General features: G+C 48.0%; 1 protein-coding gene across 1 annotated transcript in view; it reads right to left on the reverse strand.

Moving 5' to 3' along the window:
- Window positions 1-388: 388 nt before the first annotated feature.
- Window positions 389-18,329, reverse strand: part of LOC142566689 (uncharacterized) — a 71,309-nt gene continuing 53,368 nt past the window's right edge. Inside the window, exons 5-6 of the mRNA XM_075677514.1 lie at window positions 5,182-5,268; window positions 389-650 (exon numbers count right to left, since the gene is read on the reverse strand). Of these exons, the coding sequence (XP_075533629.1) occupies window positions 631-650; window positions 5,182-5,268 (107 nt within the window). The 3' untranslated portion in view covers window positions 389-630. The remainder of the gene's footprint in view (window positions 651-5,181; window positions 5,269-18,329) is intronic.

Below are 18,329 nucleotides of genomic sequence, written 5' to 3' on the forward strand. Positions count from 1 at the left end.
TGATGCATACGCACAGTCAGATACCCTCAGACACACATACACAATTGCTCACGTGCAGAGAAAAGTTGGTTCATCTGATAACGCTTCGCAGATGCTCCAGTCTTTGCTGTTTGGCTACATGCATACATACATACATACATACATACATACATACATACATACATACATACATACATACATACATACATACATACATACATACATACATACATACATACATACATACATGCATACATACATACATACATACACACACACACATACATACATACATACATACATACATACATACATACATACATACATACATACATACATACATACATACATACATACATAAAGTCCAACACTTACATAGTACTTGCGCTTACAAAGTACTGCAACCAATTTGAGCAGGTTTATTGCTGCACATACAAGGGAAACGAAGATTGTTTTTTAACGGCGCAAATGACAAGCTTCAATAGGGGCTCACTTTGAGTACCTTCAAAAACCTCGCTATTTTTTTAGTTTATTGAGTAGAGTAGTGGTCAGCCACATAGATGTGACGGTGCTTCGTGAACACTGCTTAAGTACATCGACAATGGGCGCTAGGAGAGGGCTGCAACGCAGTTGTATGACTCCCCGCTTCGTTCATAAGCCAAGAGTGCAGTCTGCAAGAAAAGGGAGAAAATTTAAATATACATTTCCATGAACCAGTTCGCCGGCCCTTCCTAGCTTTTTCTCGAATCTGCTTGATTCTATTAAATTAAAGCCCGTTAGAGCTAGACTTGCAATCAAACAAAACAGTAAGAAAATATATGCTTTTTTTTTCATCATAGAAGGCTGTTAATTATGCGTTGTTTCTTATATTGCAGATATTGCGAAAGAACGACTAAAATATCACACACCACCGAAGGAAGGTGAGCGTGTACTTTACCTGCCCCTTTACGAGTCCTCCATGGTGCCCTGACTAGGCTATGACCTTGGCTGTCCCTGCCTTCTTTCTGTGGGACTTTCGGCGCAGGTATTTCTTCTCTGGCATTGAGTGTGTCTGCCCCTGTCACTGCCATAAGGTGGGATTCGTATATAGTATGAGCTCAGAAGGACAGAAACTTCAGCTAGTTGTAAGGATTCATGTTGGAATAAGTTGGGCGTGCAGAAATGACACAAAAAGTCGGCGTTAGTATTGTCCGTACTGTTCTTCTTGGGCTCGTGTCCCCATGTAAGTCTAACTTTTTCGAACATGAATAGTGCGAGCACTGTGAAGAGTTCCAAGAGTTAAATATACACGAGGCGTGTTGTTTTCTATTGCTGCGCGAGAGTTATCAAATTGTTTTCTGGTTAAAAGGTGTCGTCCTGTCATTCAGTGGACCTTTCGTATGTGGGCGCACGGGCGCTAGTATAGTCTTCCTAATCCTGCTCATCAAATTCGGTTTAAAATCGCAGACCCAATAGAACAACGGTATCTAAAGCAGTGTTTCATCCAAAAGGAAGCACAAACCGATCTGGTTGCGGCAACAGCTAAAGACGCTCGCCTTCAGACGCTGGCATACGGAAAATTCAACCCCGAAAAAGAGGACTTGCGTCAGCCATGGGAATTGGCGCTGAGGGCATGGCAGGTCACACTGGAAGCTGCCGCTCATGCAAGTGGGCTGATAAATTATTTACGAACATCTCTCAGCATCATTACTAGAAGTGGCAGTTAGCACATTTGTCCCCAAAATTAAATTAACGTACGTGCTTCATGATTATCGATGTCGGAAAAACCTACTGTGACTATATTGCGCTGCGACCATATACGTTGATGACAAATAAAAACGAAAAAAAAAACGCAGTGCCTCGTTCATGGCGTTCCTGCTTACCTGAAACTATGATTGGGCTGGCACACATTTGCAGCAATTCTCAAGAACTGGACTAAGCACTGTTCCTTCATTGTAGCCTCGACAGCGCACAGAGGCGCATGGATCTATAATATGCGAAACAAAATATGTCAAGGCGTCTCTATGGTGAAAGTCACAGATGATAGGCTGTCACTGTTGCAGAAAACCCGGCTCAGGTCTAAGAGACAAATCTAGATCTTCGGACTCCCAGGGAGCTGATGAAAGCACGTACGTCCTTCACGTGCTGCCATCGGCAGCTGGCTATCATCATCATCATCATCAGCCTGGTTACGCCCACTGCAGGGCAAAGGCCTCTCCCATACTTCTCCAACAACCCCGGTCATGTACTAATTGTGGCCATGCCGTCCCTGCAAACTTCTTAATCTCATCCGCCCACCTAACTTTCTGCCGCCCCCTGCTACGCTTCCCTTCCCTTGGGATCCAGTCCGTAACCCTTAATGACCATCGGTTATCTTCCCTCCTCATTACATGTCCTGCCCATGCCCATTTCTTTTTCTTGATTTCAACTAAGATGTCATTAACTCGCGTTTGTTCCCTCACCCAATCTGCTCTTTTCTTATCCCTTAACGTTACAACTATCATTCTTCTTTCCATAGCTCGTTGTGTCGTCCTCAATTTGAGTAGAACCCTTTTCGTAAGCCTCCAGGTTTCTGCCCCGTAGGTGAGTACTGGTAAGACACAGCTATTATATACTTTTTTCTTGAGGGATAACGGCAACCTGCTGTTCATGATTTGGGACTGCCTGCCAAACGCACTCCAGCCCATTCTTATTCTTCTGATTATTTCCGTCTCATGATCCGGATCCGCCGTCACTACCTGCCCTAAGTAGATGTATTCCCTTACGACTTCCAGTGCCTCGCTGTCTATTGTAAATTGCTGTTCTCTCCCGAGACTGTTAAGCATTACTTTAGTTTTTTGCATATTAATTTTTAGACCCACTCTTCTGCTTTGCCTCTCCAGGTCAGTGAGCATGCATTGCAATTGGTCCCCTGAGTTACTAAGCAAGGCAATATCATCAGCGAATCGCAAGTTACTAAGGTATTCTCCATTAACTTTTATCCCCAATTCTTCCCAATCCAGGTCTCTGAATACCTCCTGTAAACACGCTGTGAATAGCATTGGAGATATCGTATCTCCCTGCCTGACGCCTTTCTTTATTGGGATGTTGTTGCTTGCTTTATGTAGGACTACGGTGGCTGTGGAGCTGCTATAGATATCTTCCAGTATTTTTACATATGGCTCATCTACACCCTGATTACGTAATGCCTCCATGACTGCTGAGGTTTCGACTGAATCAAACGCTTTCTCGTAATCAATGAAAGCTATATATAAGGGTTGGTTATATTCTGCACATTTCTCTATCACTTGATTGATAGTGTGAATATGGTCTATTGTTGAGTAGCCTTTACGGAATCCTGCCTGGTCCTTTGGTTGACAGAAGTCTAAGGTGTTCCTGATTCTATTTGCAATTACCTTAGTAAATACTTTGTAGGCAACGGACAGCAAGCTGATCGGTCTATAATTTTTCAAGTCTTTGGCGTCCCCTTTCTTATGGATTAGGATTATGTTAGCGTTCTTCCAAGATTCCCGTACGCTCGAGGTCATGAGGCATTGCGTATACAGGGTGGCCAGTTTCTCTAGAACAATCTGACCACCATCCTTCAACAAATCTGCTGTTACCTGATCCTCCCCTGCTGCCTTCCCCCTTTGCATATCTCCTAAGGCTTTCTTCACTTCTTCCGGCGTTACCTTGGGGATTTCGAATTCCTGTAGACTATTTTCTGTTCCATTATCGTCGTGGGTGCCACTGGTACTGTATAGATCTCTATAGAACTCCTCAGCCACTTGAACTATCTCATCCATATTAGTAATGATATTGCCGGCTTTGTCTCTTAACGCATACATCTGATTCTTGCCAATTCCTAGTTTCTTCTTCACTGTTTTTAGGCTTCCTCCGCTCCTGAGAGGATGTTCAATTCTATCCATATTATACTTCCTTATGTCAGCTGTCTTACGCTTGTTGATTAACTTCGAAAGTTCTGCCAGTTCTATTCTAGCTGTAGGGTTAGATGCTTTCATACATTGGCGTTTCTTGATCAGATCTTTCGTCTCCTGCGATAGTTTGCTGGTATCCTGCCTAGCGGAGTTACCACCGACTTCCATTGCACACTCCTTAATGATGCCCACAAGATTGTCGTTCATTGCTTCAACACTAAGGTCCCCTTCCTGAGTTAAAGCTGAAAACCTGTTCTGTAGCTTGATCTGGAATTCCTCTATTTTCCCTCTTACCTCTAACTCATTGATCGGCTTCTTATGTACCAGTTTCTTCCGTTCCCTCCTCAGGTCTAGGCTAATTCGAGTTCTTACCATCCTGTGGTCACTGCAGCGCACCTTGCCGAGCACGTCCACATCTTGTATGATGCCAGGGTTAGCGCAGAGTATGAAGTCTATTTCATTTCTAGAGCTGGCTATGCTCCAACTTTAAACATCCGTTTTCATCTACAGCGTCTCACTCTTATCCGCCTCACTCTTGCCCGGATCGTGATGCACTTGCGCACATTTAATACCTTGTTGAGCGCTGCAATTACAGCTGGCGGCGTCATGAGTTCCAAGAGCACAAGCTCTAAGAGCTCCAAGAGCTTCGTACTGTAGGGCCCTCTCTGCAGCGCGCGCCACAACGGCACTCGTCGCATGGAGCATGCGCACCGATCGCGTATCGTGAGAACTCGCGCAGGGAATGCCGGGAAGGCGGCTGCCCGATAAGAAGGCAGCTGAGACGGCACTGGAGGCTTTTTTCGGGGTGCGGGCCTGGGGAGGCGCTGGTGGGGCGTGGCTCGTCTAGGTATCTTTCCGAGCGTGCTGCAGAGCAGGGGAAAAAGCGTTTTGTGTCCGCGGAAAGAGTGCTCTTGTACTTCGCTTTTGGAACTGTGTCTGCGCGCCTGGTTCGGTGCTTGCTTGCTTTCTGCGCTTTATGCATTCTGTTATCGACCGAAAGATTATGTTGGTTGATGGTTTGTAACGGCCGTTCTTTTGTCGCTCTCTTTGGTTTGTATATTTTGTTGCCTCGCTGTTTTGCTGCTTGCTTCTGTGGTTTTGCTGCTTTTTGCTGCTTTGCTTCTTTGCTGCTTGCTTCTTTGCCTTGTTCTTTTCTGCTATTGGCCGCGAGGCTGCGGTAATTGTTGGAGTGTTACATTCTATCGTAAATTAAAGCGTTTTTTGTTCCTTGCGCCTTTGGCCCTTTGTCGTGCTGGTCGCGGCTCGCGGACCCCCTGAGCGAAGGCGAGGGGCCTTCAGTACGTACCGTTCACGCATCGACAGCACTCGTCTGGAGTAGGGCTGAGCACTGTTCCATTTTTGCATCCACCACAGCGTACAGTGGCGCATGGGTCTGGAAAATGAAAAAAAGTGACATGGAAACTCCGGTGAATTATTGTTTGCATATTTCTTGACTAGACTCCGTATGAGTGACGATCTGAACGGAAACAAAATCAAGACATTATCAGACCGACAACATAGAATCAGTCGTAGCAAACTAGATCACTTACTTTTGCTACATGAGGTACCTTGTAAACTTGGTCTAGATGGTGAATATTCGAACTAGTAAAAACAGTGATTAATACAGGCTAGCACAAAGAAAGGCAAATACAACCATGAACACTATCTTCTAACTGCTAGTTTATTCATTAAACACACAAAAACATATGTAAGTATATATAGCGGCTGTGTTATTTTGCGTTAACCCATTTTTTTAATATCGCTTGTGGCATTGAGCACAAATATATTTATTGCGCTGGAATACTCGAAGGATATAAATTACTTAAGTTGGAAATTAATATGCATAATTGAATATTAAAAAGTATTAATTAACTTTTGAACGAATTGCTTAAAGCGCCCATATTGGAGTACACGTACACTTGCGAGTCATTTAACGAGGCATATGACGACGAATTTCGAAAGTAGCACCAGTTTTAGGAGAGGTGCGTTCAAACTTGGCGGAAACCTACACTGTTGTTCGGCTAATTACGTTTTATGCATTGCGGCTCGAAAGTTACTGGAACACGAATGCATTTCGTCAAAAATTTCGGGAACGCATATTTCGAAAGGTATACCACCTTCAGGATTCGTTGCAAGTGGACATAACTTTAAAAGTCATCGGCTACAGTTATTCACTTGCAATATGTGGCGCAAATTATTTAGTTTAAAGTTAATTAACAAATATGTGTTCATTCGTCACACATTCACTTTCATGTTTTCTGCAAATAATCGCTGCCTCTGAGAGTGATCTAGCTCAAGAAGCAGAATTGTGCTCCATGTGATGCCTGGCATTAGGAGACCATTCTGATAACAATAAAACGGAACCCCGTATGTATGTGTGTGTTTGTGTGTGTGTGTGTGTGTGTGTGTGTGTGTGTGTGTGTGTGTGTGTGTGTGTGTGTGTGTGTGTGTGTGTGTGTGTGTGTGTGTGTGTGTGTGTGTGCGTTGCGAAACACAACTGCTAGAGTTCTGGCAGGTGGTCCTGCCTTCGTCAGAGTAGCAGGGATGTGGTGGGTACATCTGTTGACCCTTGATTTGGTATCGCGATGCTTCGCTGCTACAGATCATGTCACCAGTATTCGTATAATCAGGGTTACCATTATGTGCATAAATGCGGCCATAGCGCAAATACCAAAGAAGGCAGTGCGACGTTATATACTGTGAACTGGCACATTCAATCCTTGGTACAAGGGTAAATAAGAATGAAAATCTCATAATCAAATATCAAAACGAAATATCTGTTATATTCCAATAACTGAAACTAACCAAATACTTCTGAACAACTGACTGTTAAATTATTATTAATGTTCTGCTAAACAAAGCATCGCAAATTATCAGAAGTAAAGCAACGACCAATGTTTTAAAAGCAACGCAGAAACACAATTGATAACGCAAACTTTATTTCTTGTTTCGCTGCGAGTTTTGTTGTATTTTAAAATTTAGTATTTTTGGCAGACCAGTCATGTAAAATTTCTCTCTTTTAAACTAGGACCAGTAATGTTTTCCTTGCAACGGGCCATTTTACATTTTTTTACGGCGCACAAGTCGTCCAGCAGCTTTTTTTTCTAAGTAACCACTTATTCAGCGCTTTCGAGAACCTCCATTCGATACTCTAGACAGTCATTCTTCTCAAGCTTGTTTGCAATAATTCTCTAAAGGCGTTGAGAGGCAATTTATGCTGGTTTTTAATAACAGTTATTGATATGGTGTTTAAAATTGACCCTTTGCCCATGACGTTTAGTTGCTTTCTTTGCATTAGTGAGTACAGGCAGGGTACCTAATTTTACCGAAATAGAGGGAGAAGAGCAGAAGAAAACGCAGGGAGGTTAACCAGACTGAGTCCAGTGTGCTAGCCTACACGTCGCGATGGGAATGGGGAGTGAAAGAGAGAGAGAAAAGAAACATGAGTCTATACCGCACTTTCACATGCACTAAGTTAGGTGTAGGATGTCTATAGAAGGACACTTAAGTCTGTTGCCTTCAGGCAGTGAAAAAGCGCTCGAACTGCTTCTGGGCTTATAAACTGTGAGGCCAGGCTCCCAAGGCCTTTGCTTCTGTAAATGACCAGTCATCGAGTCTATTCAAGGCACACTTGAGAGTGTGAAGTTGGCTGTGCAAGCGAGAACAGTGGCTCAGAAGATGATTGATGGTCTCTTCAATCTTGCACTTAGCGCACATTGGTGAGTGCGCCATTCCACTACGTTAGCTCTACGAGTTGGTGAATGCTACTCCTACCCACAGCCGACACAGCAGTGTTGCGTCACGTCGTGAAAGTTTTGCTGGTAAATTAAGCTTCAGTGATGGGTCGAGGCTGTATAAACGACACTTAGAATTCTGTGGTGTATGCCAGTAACCTAACGTGATGGTACGAGCGAGACTGCGAAGCTCTCTTCCAGCGTCCACTCGCGATAAAGGTATAAGGAGTGTCGGTGCGCCAGCCTGGGCACGTCGGGCAGCGTCATCGGCGAGGTGATTACCAACGATGCCACAATGTCCCAGCAACCACTAAAAGATGATATCATGTCCTCGTTCAGAAACGCAATGGCAAGTTTCATTGATTTTAGACACCAGCTGTTCATAATTGCCACGTCTTAAACCTCGGAAGCTCTGGAAGGCTGCTTTGGAATCACAAGATATTTCCCATTTGTTAGGCGGTTCTTTTTCAATGTATTCGACAGCAACGCGAAGAGCGCCAGTTCGGAACCCGTAGATGTCGTTACGTGTGAAACCTTAAACTTGATAACGACCGATTGAAATTGTATAACAATGGTGCCCGTCAAATTTTCCGAGACGGAACCATCCGTGTAAGCACGGGTTCGGTTAGCGTATGAAAAATGCAAAAGTTCCAATGTATTCTGCTTGAGAGCCGCGTTGGTCAGGCTAGCTTTCTTCACTATTCCTGGAACAGCAAGGTACACAGAAGACTTTTTCAAGCACCACAGAGGGGATGGCGTTCTTGTTGCGGGTGAGTGCTTCAATGACAAAGAGTGCCGGTTAGCCGCAACTGATCTGGAGAACGTTGCCTTGGGTCTTTTCTCGGGCAAGCGAGCGAGATGGTGGTCAGGGACTCTGGATATATGGCGAACATGCGCCCGGAGTGCGTTGATAGCTATACTGGGCATTATTGGGTGGTCTCTTGCGGTGACAATCGTTGCTACGGTTGAAGCACTTCGAGGTAGCCCCAGACATGTTCGAAGGGCTTGGCCTTGAATGCTCTGTAGAACATGAATGTTAGTGTCGTTAGCATTGGACCGCACTGGTGTGCTATATCGCAAGTATCCTAGAAAGAGCGTCGTGTAGTAAAGTTGAAGCATAGATGCCACGGATGTTCCCCACGTTTTACCGGCAAGAAACCTTATTATATGAGCGATAGAAGTAAGCCTCTTCTTCGAGTATGTGATGTGGGGGCTCCATGAAAGGTCTCTGTCGACAATAACGCCTAGAAATCGGTAAGATTTTGCGTATGAAATTGTTTGGCGGTCAATAGAAATGGGGTATCAGGTCATGGGCTTGAGGGTAAAAGCGACTAAGGCGCACTTCTCGACTTCTCGGTTGAAATGCTGAGGCCTTGAGCACGCAGGTACGATGATGTTAGGGTCACTGCTTTTTGCAGCCGTGCACGCATCTGGAAACGTGTAACTGTCGAGGCCCATATGCATATGTCGTCAGCATATATGGAAAGGTTTACGGTATGTGGCAGAACGTCGGCAAGCCCAACGATTGCAAGGTTGAATAAAGAGGGGCTGAGAACCCCACCCTGCGGGACGCCACGGCAAGTGTAATGGTCAGCAGTTCGGCCATCTGCACTGTGCACAAAGAAGGATCTTTTGAATAGGTAGCTCCGAATCCACCGAAACATGCGTCCACCAATTGTATTATTGTCCAGGACATCAAGGATGGCTTCATGCGTTACATCATGATAGGCGCTTTTCACATCGAGGAAAAGTGCAACCGATATACGCTTGCGGTGTTTTTCTTGTTGTACAGACGTCACGAGGTCAATGACGCTATCAATAGAGGAACGGCCTCTTCTAAACCCAGACATGGCCTCGGGGTGTACGTGGTGGCGCTCAAGGTACCACTCTAGGCGTGCGAGAATCATTCTTTCCATGACCTTCCCAACACAGCTGCACAGCGCAGTGGGTCGGTAGGACGCTAGGTCAAGTGGTGACTTTCCAGGTTTCAGGAGTGGTATCAAGCGGCTGGACTTCCGCCGCTCAAGAACGACGCCATCATTCCATGACTGGTTGTTACATTCCAGAAGTCTACCTCGGCCATCTTCACCTAGGTGGCATAAAGCAGCGTAGGTGCTGCCGTCTGGTCCTGGTAACGATGAGCGCCTGCATGCGGCCAGAGCAGCGTCCAATTCCTCAAGTGAGGACACATTCGATTCCGGGAAGCGTGTCGCGGGAACCTCACCCAGAATTTCGCTATTGATGGTGACCCCACTGCACGCAATCTTCAAACATAAATCTTCGGCTATATCAACCTGCGATCAGCCTTGATGCAGGGCTAGGGTGCAGAATGGGTGTCGTTGCTGTGGAGACGAGCCAAGGCTGTGCACCTTCCTCCGTATTGCTACGGAACAGCCGCCACAGTGTGGCTGAACTGAGGAGGACAAATACGACGTGTGTGCCGGGTTGATATAGCGTCGCCCTTTTGGCCTCCGTGAGCTTTCCTGTACATAAATTGTAAATAGTATTCGGCTTCAGCTTCACGTAACATTAATTTGGTGGAGGTGGACGTTCCCCGTACCAGTCATGGAGCTTCGCAGCGGTCGCAACGGCGATAATGCAACTTCGGCTCCTGCTGGCGCCACTTCATCTACGCAAGCGTCTCCGCCTGCAGCCCCGACCTACGTCGCCGTTTCCCCACCTCGGGATCCTGGTGTTTTCAACGGAGTCGGCAGTCCTGATGTTGACGACTGGCTCCGCTTATACGAACGTGTCAGCACCAGTCACAAGTGGGATCCGACTATTATGCTTGCCAACGTACTTTTCTACCACGACGGAGCTCCATCGGCGTGGTTCCAGACTCACGAAGAGGAGGTCTCGAGCTGGGATCTCTTCAAAGACAAGCTACGCGACATTTTTGGCCATCCGTATGGTCGACAAGTCAATGCCAAGAAAGCCCTTGCCACACGTGTACAGACGTCGACCGAGTCCTACGTGTCGTACATTCTCGACGTCTTGGCCCTTTGTGCCAAGGCTGACCCGAACATGACTGAGGATGATAAGGTTAATCACGTCCTCAAAGGCATTGCTGACGACGCCTTCAATTTACTGGTGTTTACGAACGTCACCAGCATCGATACCATCTTCAAGCAGTGCCGCCGTCTCGAGCATGATAAAAGCCGCCGGGTATCCCAGCACATCACGCGACTTCCCAACACAGCTGCTACGTCATCCTGTGACGACCTCTTCCACCAGCCGTCGCGATGTGACAACTCGAGCCGCATCATTCGTCGAGAAGTCGAAGCGCCACAACCAGCGGCCCCTTCATTCCCGTTACCTGATCATTCTCTGGTGACAATCTCCTTGATCCAGGCCGTCGTCTATCAAGAGTTGTCCAACGTCGGCCTGCAATCCATTCGTTCCGTACGCTCAGAACCTCTTTCTCCACGCCCATCCCCACCCCGCTCTTCTTACTCATTTATGACAGCGCAACCCCTCCGAATGCCGAACCGTGGACGACAAGCCGATCTGTTTTAACTGCCGACGCATTGGACATGTCGCTCGCCACTGACGCAGCCGCTGGACTTCGACGCGCTATTATCCTGATTACCCCGTCGCCCCTCTAGCGCATCCTTTTCCTTCGCCCCTTCTATGCCCGCTCCATCATCTCACCCTGCGACCCCATTGACACGACCCCGCTACTCCCGCTCGCCTTCTCCCTCCCGCCGTCAATCTCGCTCACCCCCGTCATGCCGTGCTCCTTCTCCAACCTACTCGCCGCACCCCAGACCGGAAAACTACACAGTGCAGCTTCTGGAAGTGAAGCTGCATTGACGACATCGGCATGAAATCCTCGCTTCACCTTACCCACGAACCAGAATCTTTTGGACGTTCTCGTCGACAATGTTCCTGTGTGCGCGTTGATTGACACCGGGGCGCATGTGCCCATTATAAGTGCTGCTCTTTGCCGTCGGCTCAAGAAAGTTCTGACGCCTGCGCCGAACCGAGTAGTACAAGTCGCCGACGGAGGGACAGTCGCTATTGTTGGCATGTGTTCTGCCCGACTCACCATTGCTGAGAGACACACCGTCGCTCTCTTCACCCTCATCGAGCATTGCCCTCACGAACTCATTCTCGGTCTGGATTTTCTTGCCAATCATTCTGCCCTCATTGACTATTCGGCCGGCTCACTTCGCCTTGACTTGCCTCTTCTTGCCGATCCTGTGGATCCGCCTCCAAGCCTTCTGAGCTGCATGGATTTTATTCGGCTGCCGCCTCACTCTGTGACACACGTCGACTTGTCCTCACCAGCTGTACCTGATGGCTTTTACGTGGCCGCACCAATTCCGGCCGTTATGCTTACACATGGTGTTGCCGTGCCGCACACTGTGCTGAAAATTACTGGCAATCGCACCTGCCTTCCACTTGTCAATTTCGCGCTAACCGCGCAAGTTCTGCCTCAGGGGATCTCCTTGGCTATAATCAGCGCTTTACAGGATGATGAGATCGAGCCATTCACAGTGGAAGATCGTTACAGCTCAGTCCATACCGTGACGTCATCGCACAGTACTGACTTCAACATTAAGAAGATGGTCTCCCATGACTTTACACCTGCTCAAGCTGAAGCTCTTTGCCGCGTTCTTGAAGGCTATCGCGACATTTTTGACTTTGACAATAGACCCTTAGGTCAAAGGTCCTTCGTGACCCATCGCATAAACACTGGCGATGCGAACGCTATTCACCGACGTCCATATCGTGTTTCTGCGTCCGAACGATCTGTTATCCACCAGGAAGTGAAAAAGATGCTTGCAAAGGACATTATCAAGCCTTCCTGTAGTAACTGGGCTTCTCCCGTCGTACTTGTCAAGAAGAAGGATGGAACGTGGCGTTTTTGTGTAGATTATCGCCACCTGAATAAAATCACAAAAAAGGACGTCTACCCTTTGCAACGTATTGATGACGCTCTAGACTGCTTGTACGGTGCCACCTATTTTTCTTCTATCGACTTACGGTTCGGCTATTGTCAGACATCCGTCGACAACATGGACCGAGAGAAGACTGCATTTATTACCCTTGGCGGCCTTTATCAGTTTAAGGCGATGCCTTTCGGTCTCTGTACGGCGCCCGCCACATTCTAACGAATGATGGACTCTTTGCTTCAGGGATTCAAGTGGTCCACCTGTTTGTGCTATCTGGACGACGTCATCCTTTATTTGCACACATTTTACACGCATCTAGACCGTCTTTCAGCGATTCTTGACGTGTTCCGCCGCGCCGGCCTCCAGTTGATTTCGTCAAAATGTCATTTCGCTCGCCGCCAAATCGCCGTCCTCGGACACCTCGTAGACGCCAGAGGCGTGTGACCCGATCCGAACAAAATTCGCGCCGTTACGAATTTTCCTGTTCCGAAGTCTACCAAGGACGTTTGTAGTTTCGTAGGGCTGTGCTCTTATTTCAGACGCTCTGTGAAGGATTTTGCGACCATCGCACGCCCCCATACTGACCTCTTGAAGAAAGACGCCCCTTTTTCTTTGGGTCCTGACCATGCCGCATCTTTTTCGCAGCTGACTACTCTCCTTACCACGCTTCCAATTATGGCCCACTTTGACCCGTCTGCCTCAACGGAAGTTCGAACTGATGCCAGTGGTCACAGCATAAGAGATGTGTAAGTACAGCGCCAGCGTGGACATGATCGCGTTATAGGCTATGCTAGCCGACTTCTATCACCCGCCGAATTCAATTATTCAATCACAGAGCGCGAGTGCCTCGCTCTTGTGTGGGCGGTTGCGAAATTTTGTCCATACTTCTACGGACGCCCCTTCTGTGTCATCACTGATAACCGCGCTCTCTGCTGGCTATCCTCGCTCAAGGACCCCACGGAACGACTCGCTCGCTGGGCGTTACGCCTGGAAGAATATACATTCTCCGTGGTATATAAGAGGGGAGGCTTGCACCAGGATGCCGATTGTTTGTCCCGCTACCCCGTAGACGGAACCAGCTGATGCGGACGCCATCGCTTGCGTTTTCTCTGTGTCCCAGTTGCTTCAAATCGGCAACGAGCAACGGCGCGATCCTTCATTACGAGCACTCATCGACCATCTGGAGTCTACGCCTCGCGCCGCCTTTCTCCGGATGTTTCTCCTTAAGGAGGGGGCATTATACCGCCGCAATATTGATCCACACGCCCTTGACCTTCTGCTCGTCATTCCATCGCATCTACGTTCGACTGTCCTCCAGCAACTTCACGATGCTCCCTTGGCTGGACACTTGGGCGTCTTGCGCACAAATGACCCTGTACGCCGTCGATTCTTTTGGCCGGGTCTCGCCCGCTCCGTGCGGCGCTACGTTGCCGCTTGTGAGCCCTGTCAGCGCCGGAAAAAGCCCTGCACACCTCCAGCTGGATGTTTGCAGCCGGTCGACATCCCACCCTTTTTCCCTGTTGGTCTAGACCTTCTTGGACCATTTCTTCTCTCGGGCTCCGGAAATAAATGGATCGCCGTCGCTACCGATTGTGCTACGCGGTACGCAATCACCAGAGCCCTCCTGACAAGTTGCGCTACTGACGTTGCTGACTTTCTGCTCTGTGGCATCATTTTAGTGCACGGTGCTCCACGCCAATTACTCACTGACCTTGGCCGCAGCTTTCTATCGGCAGTCGTGGAGGACATGCTCCGCTCCTACTCGACAAAGCACAAGTTCAGCACGTCCTACCACCCATAGACCAACGGCCACACGGAGCGCCTCAACCGGACCATCTCCGACATGCTTTCGAAGTACGTCGCGACCGACCACCACGACTGGGATCTATACTTACCATATGTGACGTTCGTGTATAATTCATCGCGTCACGACACCGCCGGCTATTCACCATTCTATCTCCTGTATGGCCGAGAACCCGTGTTGCCCTCGGCCACTTTGCTGCCGTCGGCCACACGTTCCGCCACTGAATACGCCCGCGACGCGATCGCACACACCTACCACGCGCGCCAGCTCGCCAGCACCCATCTCGAGGCCTCACAGGAGCATCAGAGATGCCTCTATGATTGCCACCATCGTGACGTGCACTTTTCTCCGGGTTCTCTGGTGCTTCTCTGGTGACCCGTTCGACGTGTGGCCTTTCTGAAAAGCTGCTGTCGCGCTACACTGGCCCTTACCGTGTGGTACGACAAGTGACCGATGTCACGTATGAAATCATCCCCGCCGATCTCTCAGCGTCATCATCAGCTGCAAGTGACATCGTTCACGTAGCAAGACTAAAACCATACCACACACCTTTCAACGCGGATGTGTAGATTAAGCACCGGGACGGTGCTTCTACAGCCGGGGGTGATGCTACGGAAGAGCCGCCACAGTGTGGCTGCACTGAGGAGGACAAAGACGACGTGTGTGCCGGCTTGATATAGCGTCGCCATTTTGGCCTGCGTGAGCTTCCCTGTACATAAATTGTAAATAGTATTCGGCTTCAGCTTCACGTAACAATATGATTGAAAGTGGCTTGCGGTGGTCAAGTGATTCGCAGAACGTCTTCCACCATTGTTCCTCCAGCCTGTCCATACGACGTTGGATTTTCTTGTGTATACGCCGAGCAACTCTAAGGTCATGAATTGACTTGGTGCGCCTGTATCGCCTCTCAGCTCTTCTGCGAATCGTTCAAAGTTGCTCAAGTTCCATGTCGAAATCCGTACGTTTTCTTGCGGATCTAACTGTGTACTTAGACGATTCCAGTACACTTGTAATAAGGTTCTCAATGGTGCAGGTAAATCCTTCTTTGCATGCCTCTTCCACCTTTGTCTTATACGTTGATTACCTTACTTTGCGGGAAGTAGAAAAGGAGAAGCCTCCAATTCCAGTGAATCTTAAGTAGGTGGGATTATGGTCACTGCCATGAGTCTCGATGTCATAGAACATCGAACATTTTGAGCTAGATACCGTGACACCAAAGCCAAATCTAAGTAACTGCTATAGGTTGAACCACGCAAGTACGTTGGACTGTCATCGTTCATAATGCTGAGTTGGTGGTCGGAAGCAAATTCCACAAGTTTCAGGCTCCTGGAACCTATGCAGAGTTTCCCCAAACCAAGTGACGAGCATTAAGTCACCCGTGATAATCCAGGGTCCAGAAGTCGCCCTCAGGATGTATTGCAGTCGGTCGCCGTCGAACCGACTAGATGGGGAGATGTAGGCGCCGATAAGGGTGAAGGCCACTTTATTCTTTGTAAAGCGGAGACACACGTATTGGTTTCCATCATGAGTGGGGAATGTAAGTTAGTTCTGTACGGATGTAAACAATTACTCTGCTGGATTGCCCGCACGTCGACGCCATAAAGGTTTCGTACCCAGAGAGTCTTAGCGCTTTTGACAAGCTCAGTTCACATATTACCACTACAGGAAATCGATTCGTAAGAACGTGTGGGTGGAAACATGAAATCCGTGATTAACGTCCTCTGGCATTCCACTGGAAAATCGTCGCACTACTCACTTCATCACGGAGGGAAGGCAGTGGAAGAGCCGTTGTGCTTACGCAAGATTTCGAAGCACTGAGCTCAGGGCATCCAACACTTGCACTGCGCTTCGAGCTGTTGGCGTATTCGAGTTGCCCACAAGCATGGGAATCGCATTTATCAAAGACTTGAGCATTGTTACAATTCGGCAGTCATGCTCTGTCAGCCCATCTGGGTGAGGGGTGGAGCATTGTGGTGCCACTCCTTGTTGGGGTTTTTCCATAGGGCCTATCCTTGGCAGTGGTGGCAATGCTTCATCCATGACATTCTTTTCAGCTGCTCCATTATCAATACGCGGTTTGGACACATACTGCACTGGGGTTGAAGCGGATTCAGCAGCAAGAGGCTTTGTCGCCCACGTATTCTGTGTGCGGAGAGCAGAATTCCTTGATGAGCGTCTGCGGCGACAACGAAGTTCCCTGACGTCAGCAGCTGCTTCACGATGGGTCGACCGGTCCCTCACCATTTTCTTTAAGACGGAGAGTGCCCTCTTAACTATTGACCATTCCTTTGATGAGGCGTCGTGGGGCCCTTGACAGTTTGGACACTTATAAGTTTTACCCTGGCAGCTGTCTGCAGAGTGTTGCGCAGCACAGCGGGAACATATCGTAGACTTTCCACAGACGGCGCTCACGTGGCAGAATTTCTGGCATTTACCGCACTGAAGCGGCTGGAGAACAAAGGGCCGGACAGCATGTCGGAAATGACCCACCTTCACATGCGACGGCACGCAGTCGCCTTTAAAGACAATTTTTACGCATCTGCATTTCTGAGACGGGCCACCTGTAGTATTTCGTCCCATGATTGGCAGGATTTATTAAAAGTGGTAAATTCTCGCCTGAGATGGCCGCATCAATGTCATATATTACGCATGTAGTAGCTGCTGTAAATATATGCCCCTACATTTCACTATTTCATTCGATACTTAATATTCATATTCGAAAAAGTTGATACTCGCCCACCTATAATACATGCAGTCGACTTCCGTTAATTCGACCGTAACGGGATGGATAAAATTGATAAAATTACCCGGCGGGTTGAATTAAACATGATTAAAATATGTCATAACACACTACCGATTTATTTGGCAGTATTTGCCATATACTGCACACGCCGCTGAGCAAAACGCGCACCCACTTTTTATGTGTCGAAGGTAAGGCGTATAAGTTACATTAAAGGTCCTGAACCCAGTAGAAATCTACTGCGCACCCAATTTTTTAGCAAGAAATATAGACGGTGCGCGATTGCGGACGGTTTCCTCAAATCAGCTTCGCCGGATTTATTTAAATTTAACTTTGCTGCTGTACAAATGTATTGTGCAGCAAAGTGAGCCCACGTCATGAAGGCTGTTTTGGTTTTGTAGCCGATTCAATCTAGCAGGGAATTTACGGCTCCATTTTCTCGAGAGAAAAAACAAGTGTGCGTTAGAATAGCGTAACCTTTAAGTCCATAGAGGTTTCACTCCGCGCGTTTCGAAGTGCAGTTGATTTTTATCTTTGGCCTGTTATAGCGATAGCAATCACATCGACAATCCAGGCTCCGTTTAAAGCACAATCCAGTGATACGTATAAAGTCCAAGTGCGATAACACCGTGGCCGCGCGTCGTATGCTGTAGGTACGAATGAAAGCGTGCGAACGTGAATGGTTGATTTCGCGCACGCAACGGAGGCAGGCGGGGAGGAAGCGTGTCATCTTCCAGCGAGTGCAAGACACCGGTGGAAGAGCAAGGAGGGTGTTCTACTCCAGTGGTGGCTGTGTATGACACGGCAGAACGCGGCCGCGCGGGTCCTATCTTGGAAGCGATCTGCAATGAGTACAGTCTATGTGCGCCGAGTGCTCATAGCTTCCTGTGAACAGTGTTTTCGCGGCTTAGTTAGCGTTGAAGCAAAAGGCAGCATGAATGTCAATTCGCTCGCTGCTGCTGCCACTGTTCCTCGCGCCAGCGTTTTGACAGCGAGTGTCCACCCTCACTGAGTGAGATGTGTTTGTTTAGCCGTGTGAGCGCTCCCACATGCTTGTTAATCTATTAAGTAAGCTATTGTTTAGACGGGCGATAAAACTACTATCCTTACTTCGTATAGCTGTCTACTAATTTGCAATCACAATCACTGGTTCGCCTTTCTAACGAAACTGTAACTTCTTTATAAAATAACTACTGGGACATAGTTTTACGTCCTATCACGCACTACTTACCCATATCTGTGGTTCTAGTAGGCGATTTGCTATATTTCGGTCGCGCC

The sequence above is a fragment of the Dermacentor variabilis genome, unplaced genomic scaffold (genome assembly GCF_050947875.1).
Source record: "Dermacentor variabilis isolate Ectoservices unplaced genomic scaffold, ASM5094787v1 scaffold_13, whole genome shotgun sequence".
Lineage (NCBI taxonomy): Eukaryota > Metazoa > Arthropoda > Arachnida > Ixodida > Ixodidae > Dermacentor > Dermacentor variabilis.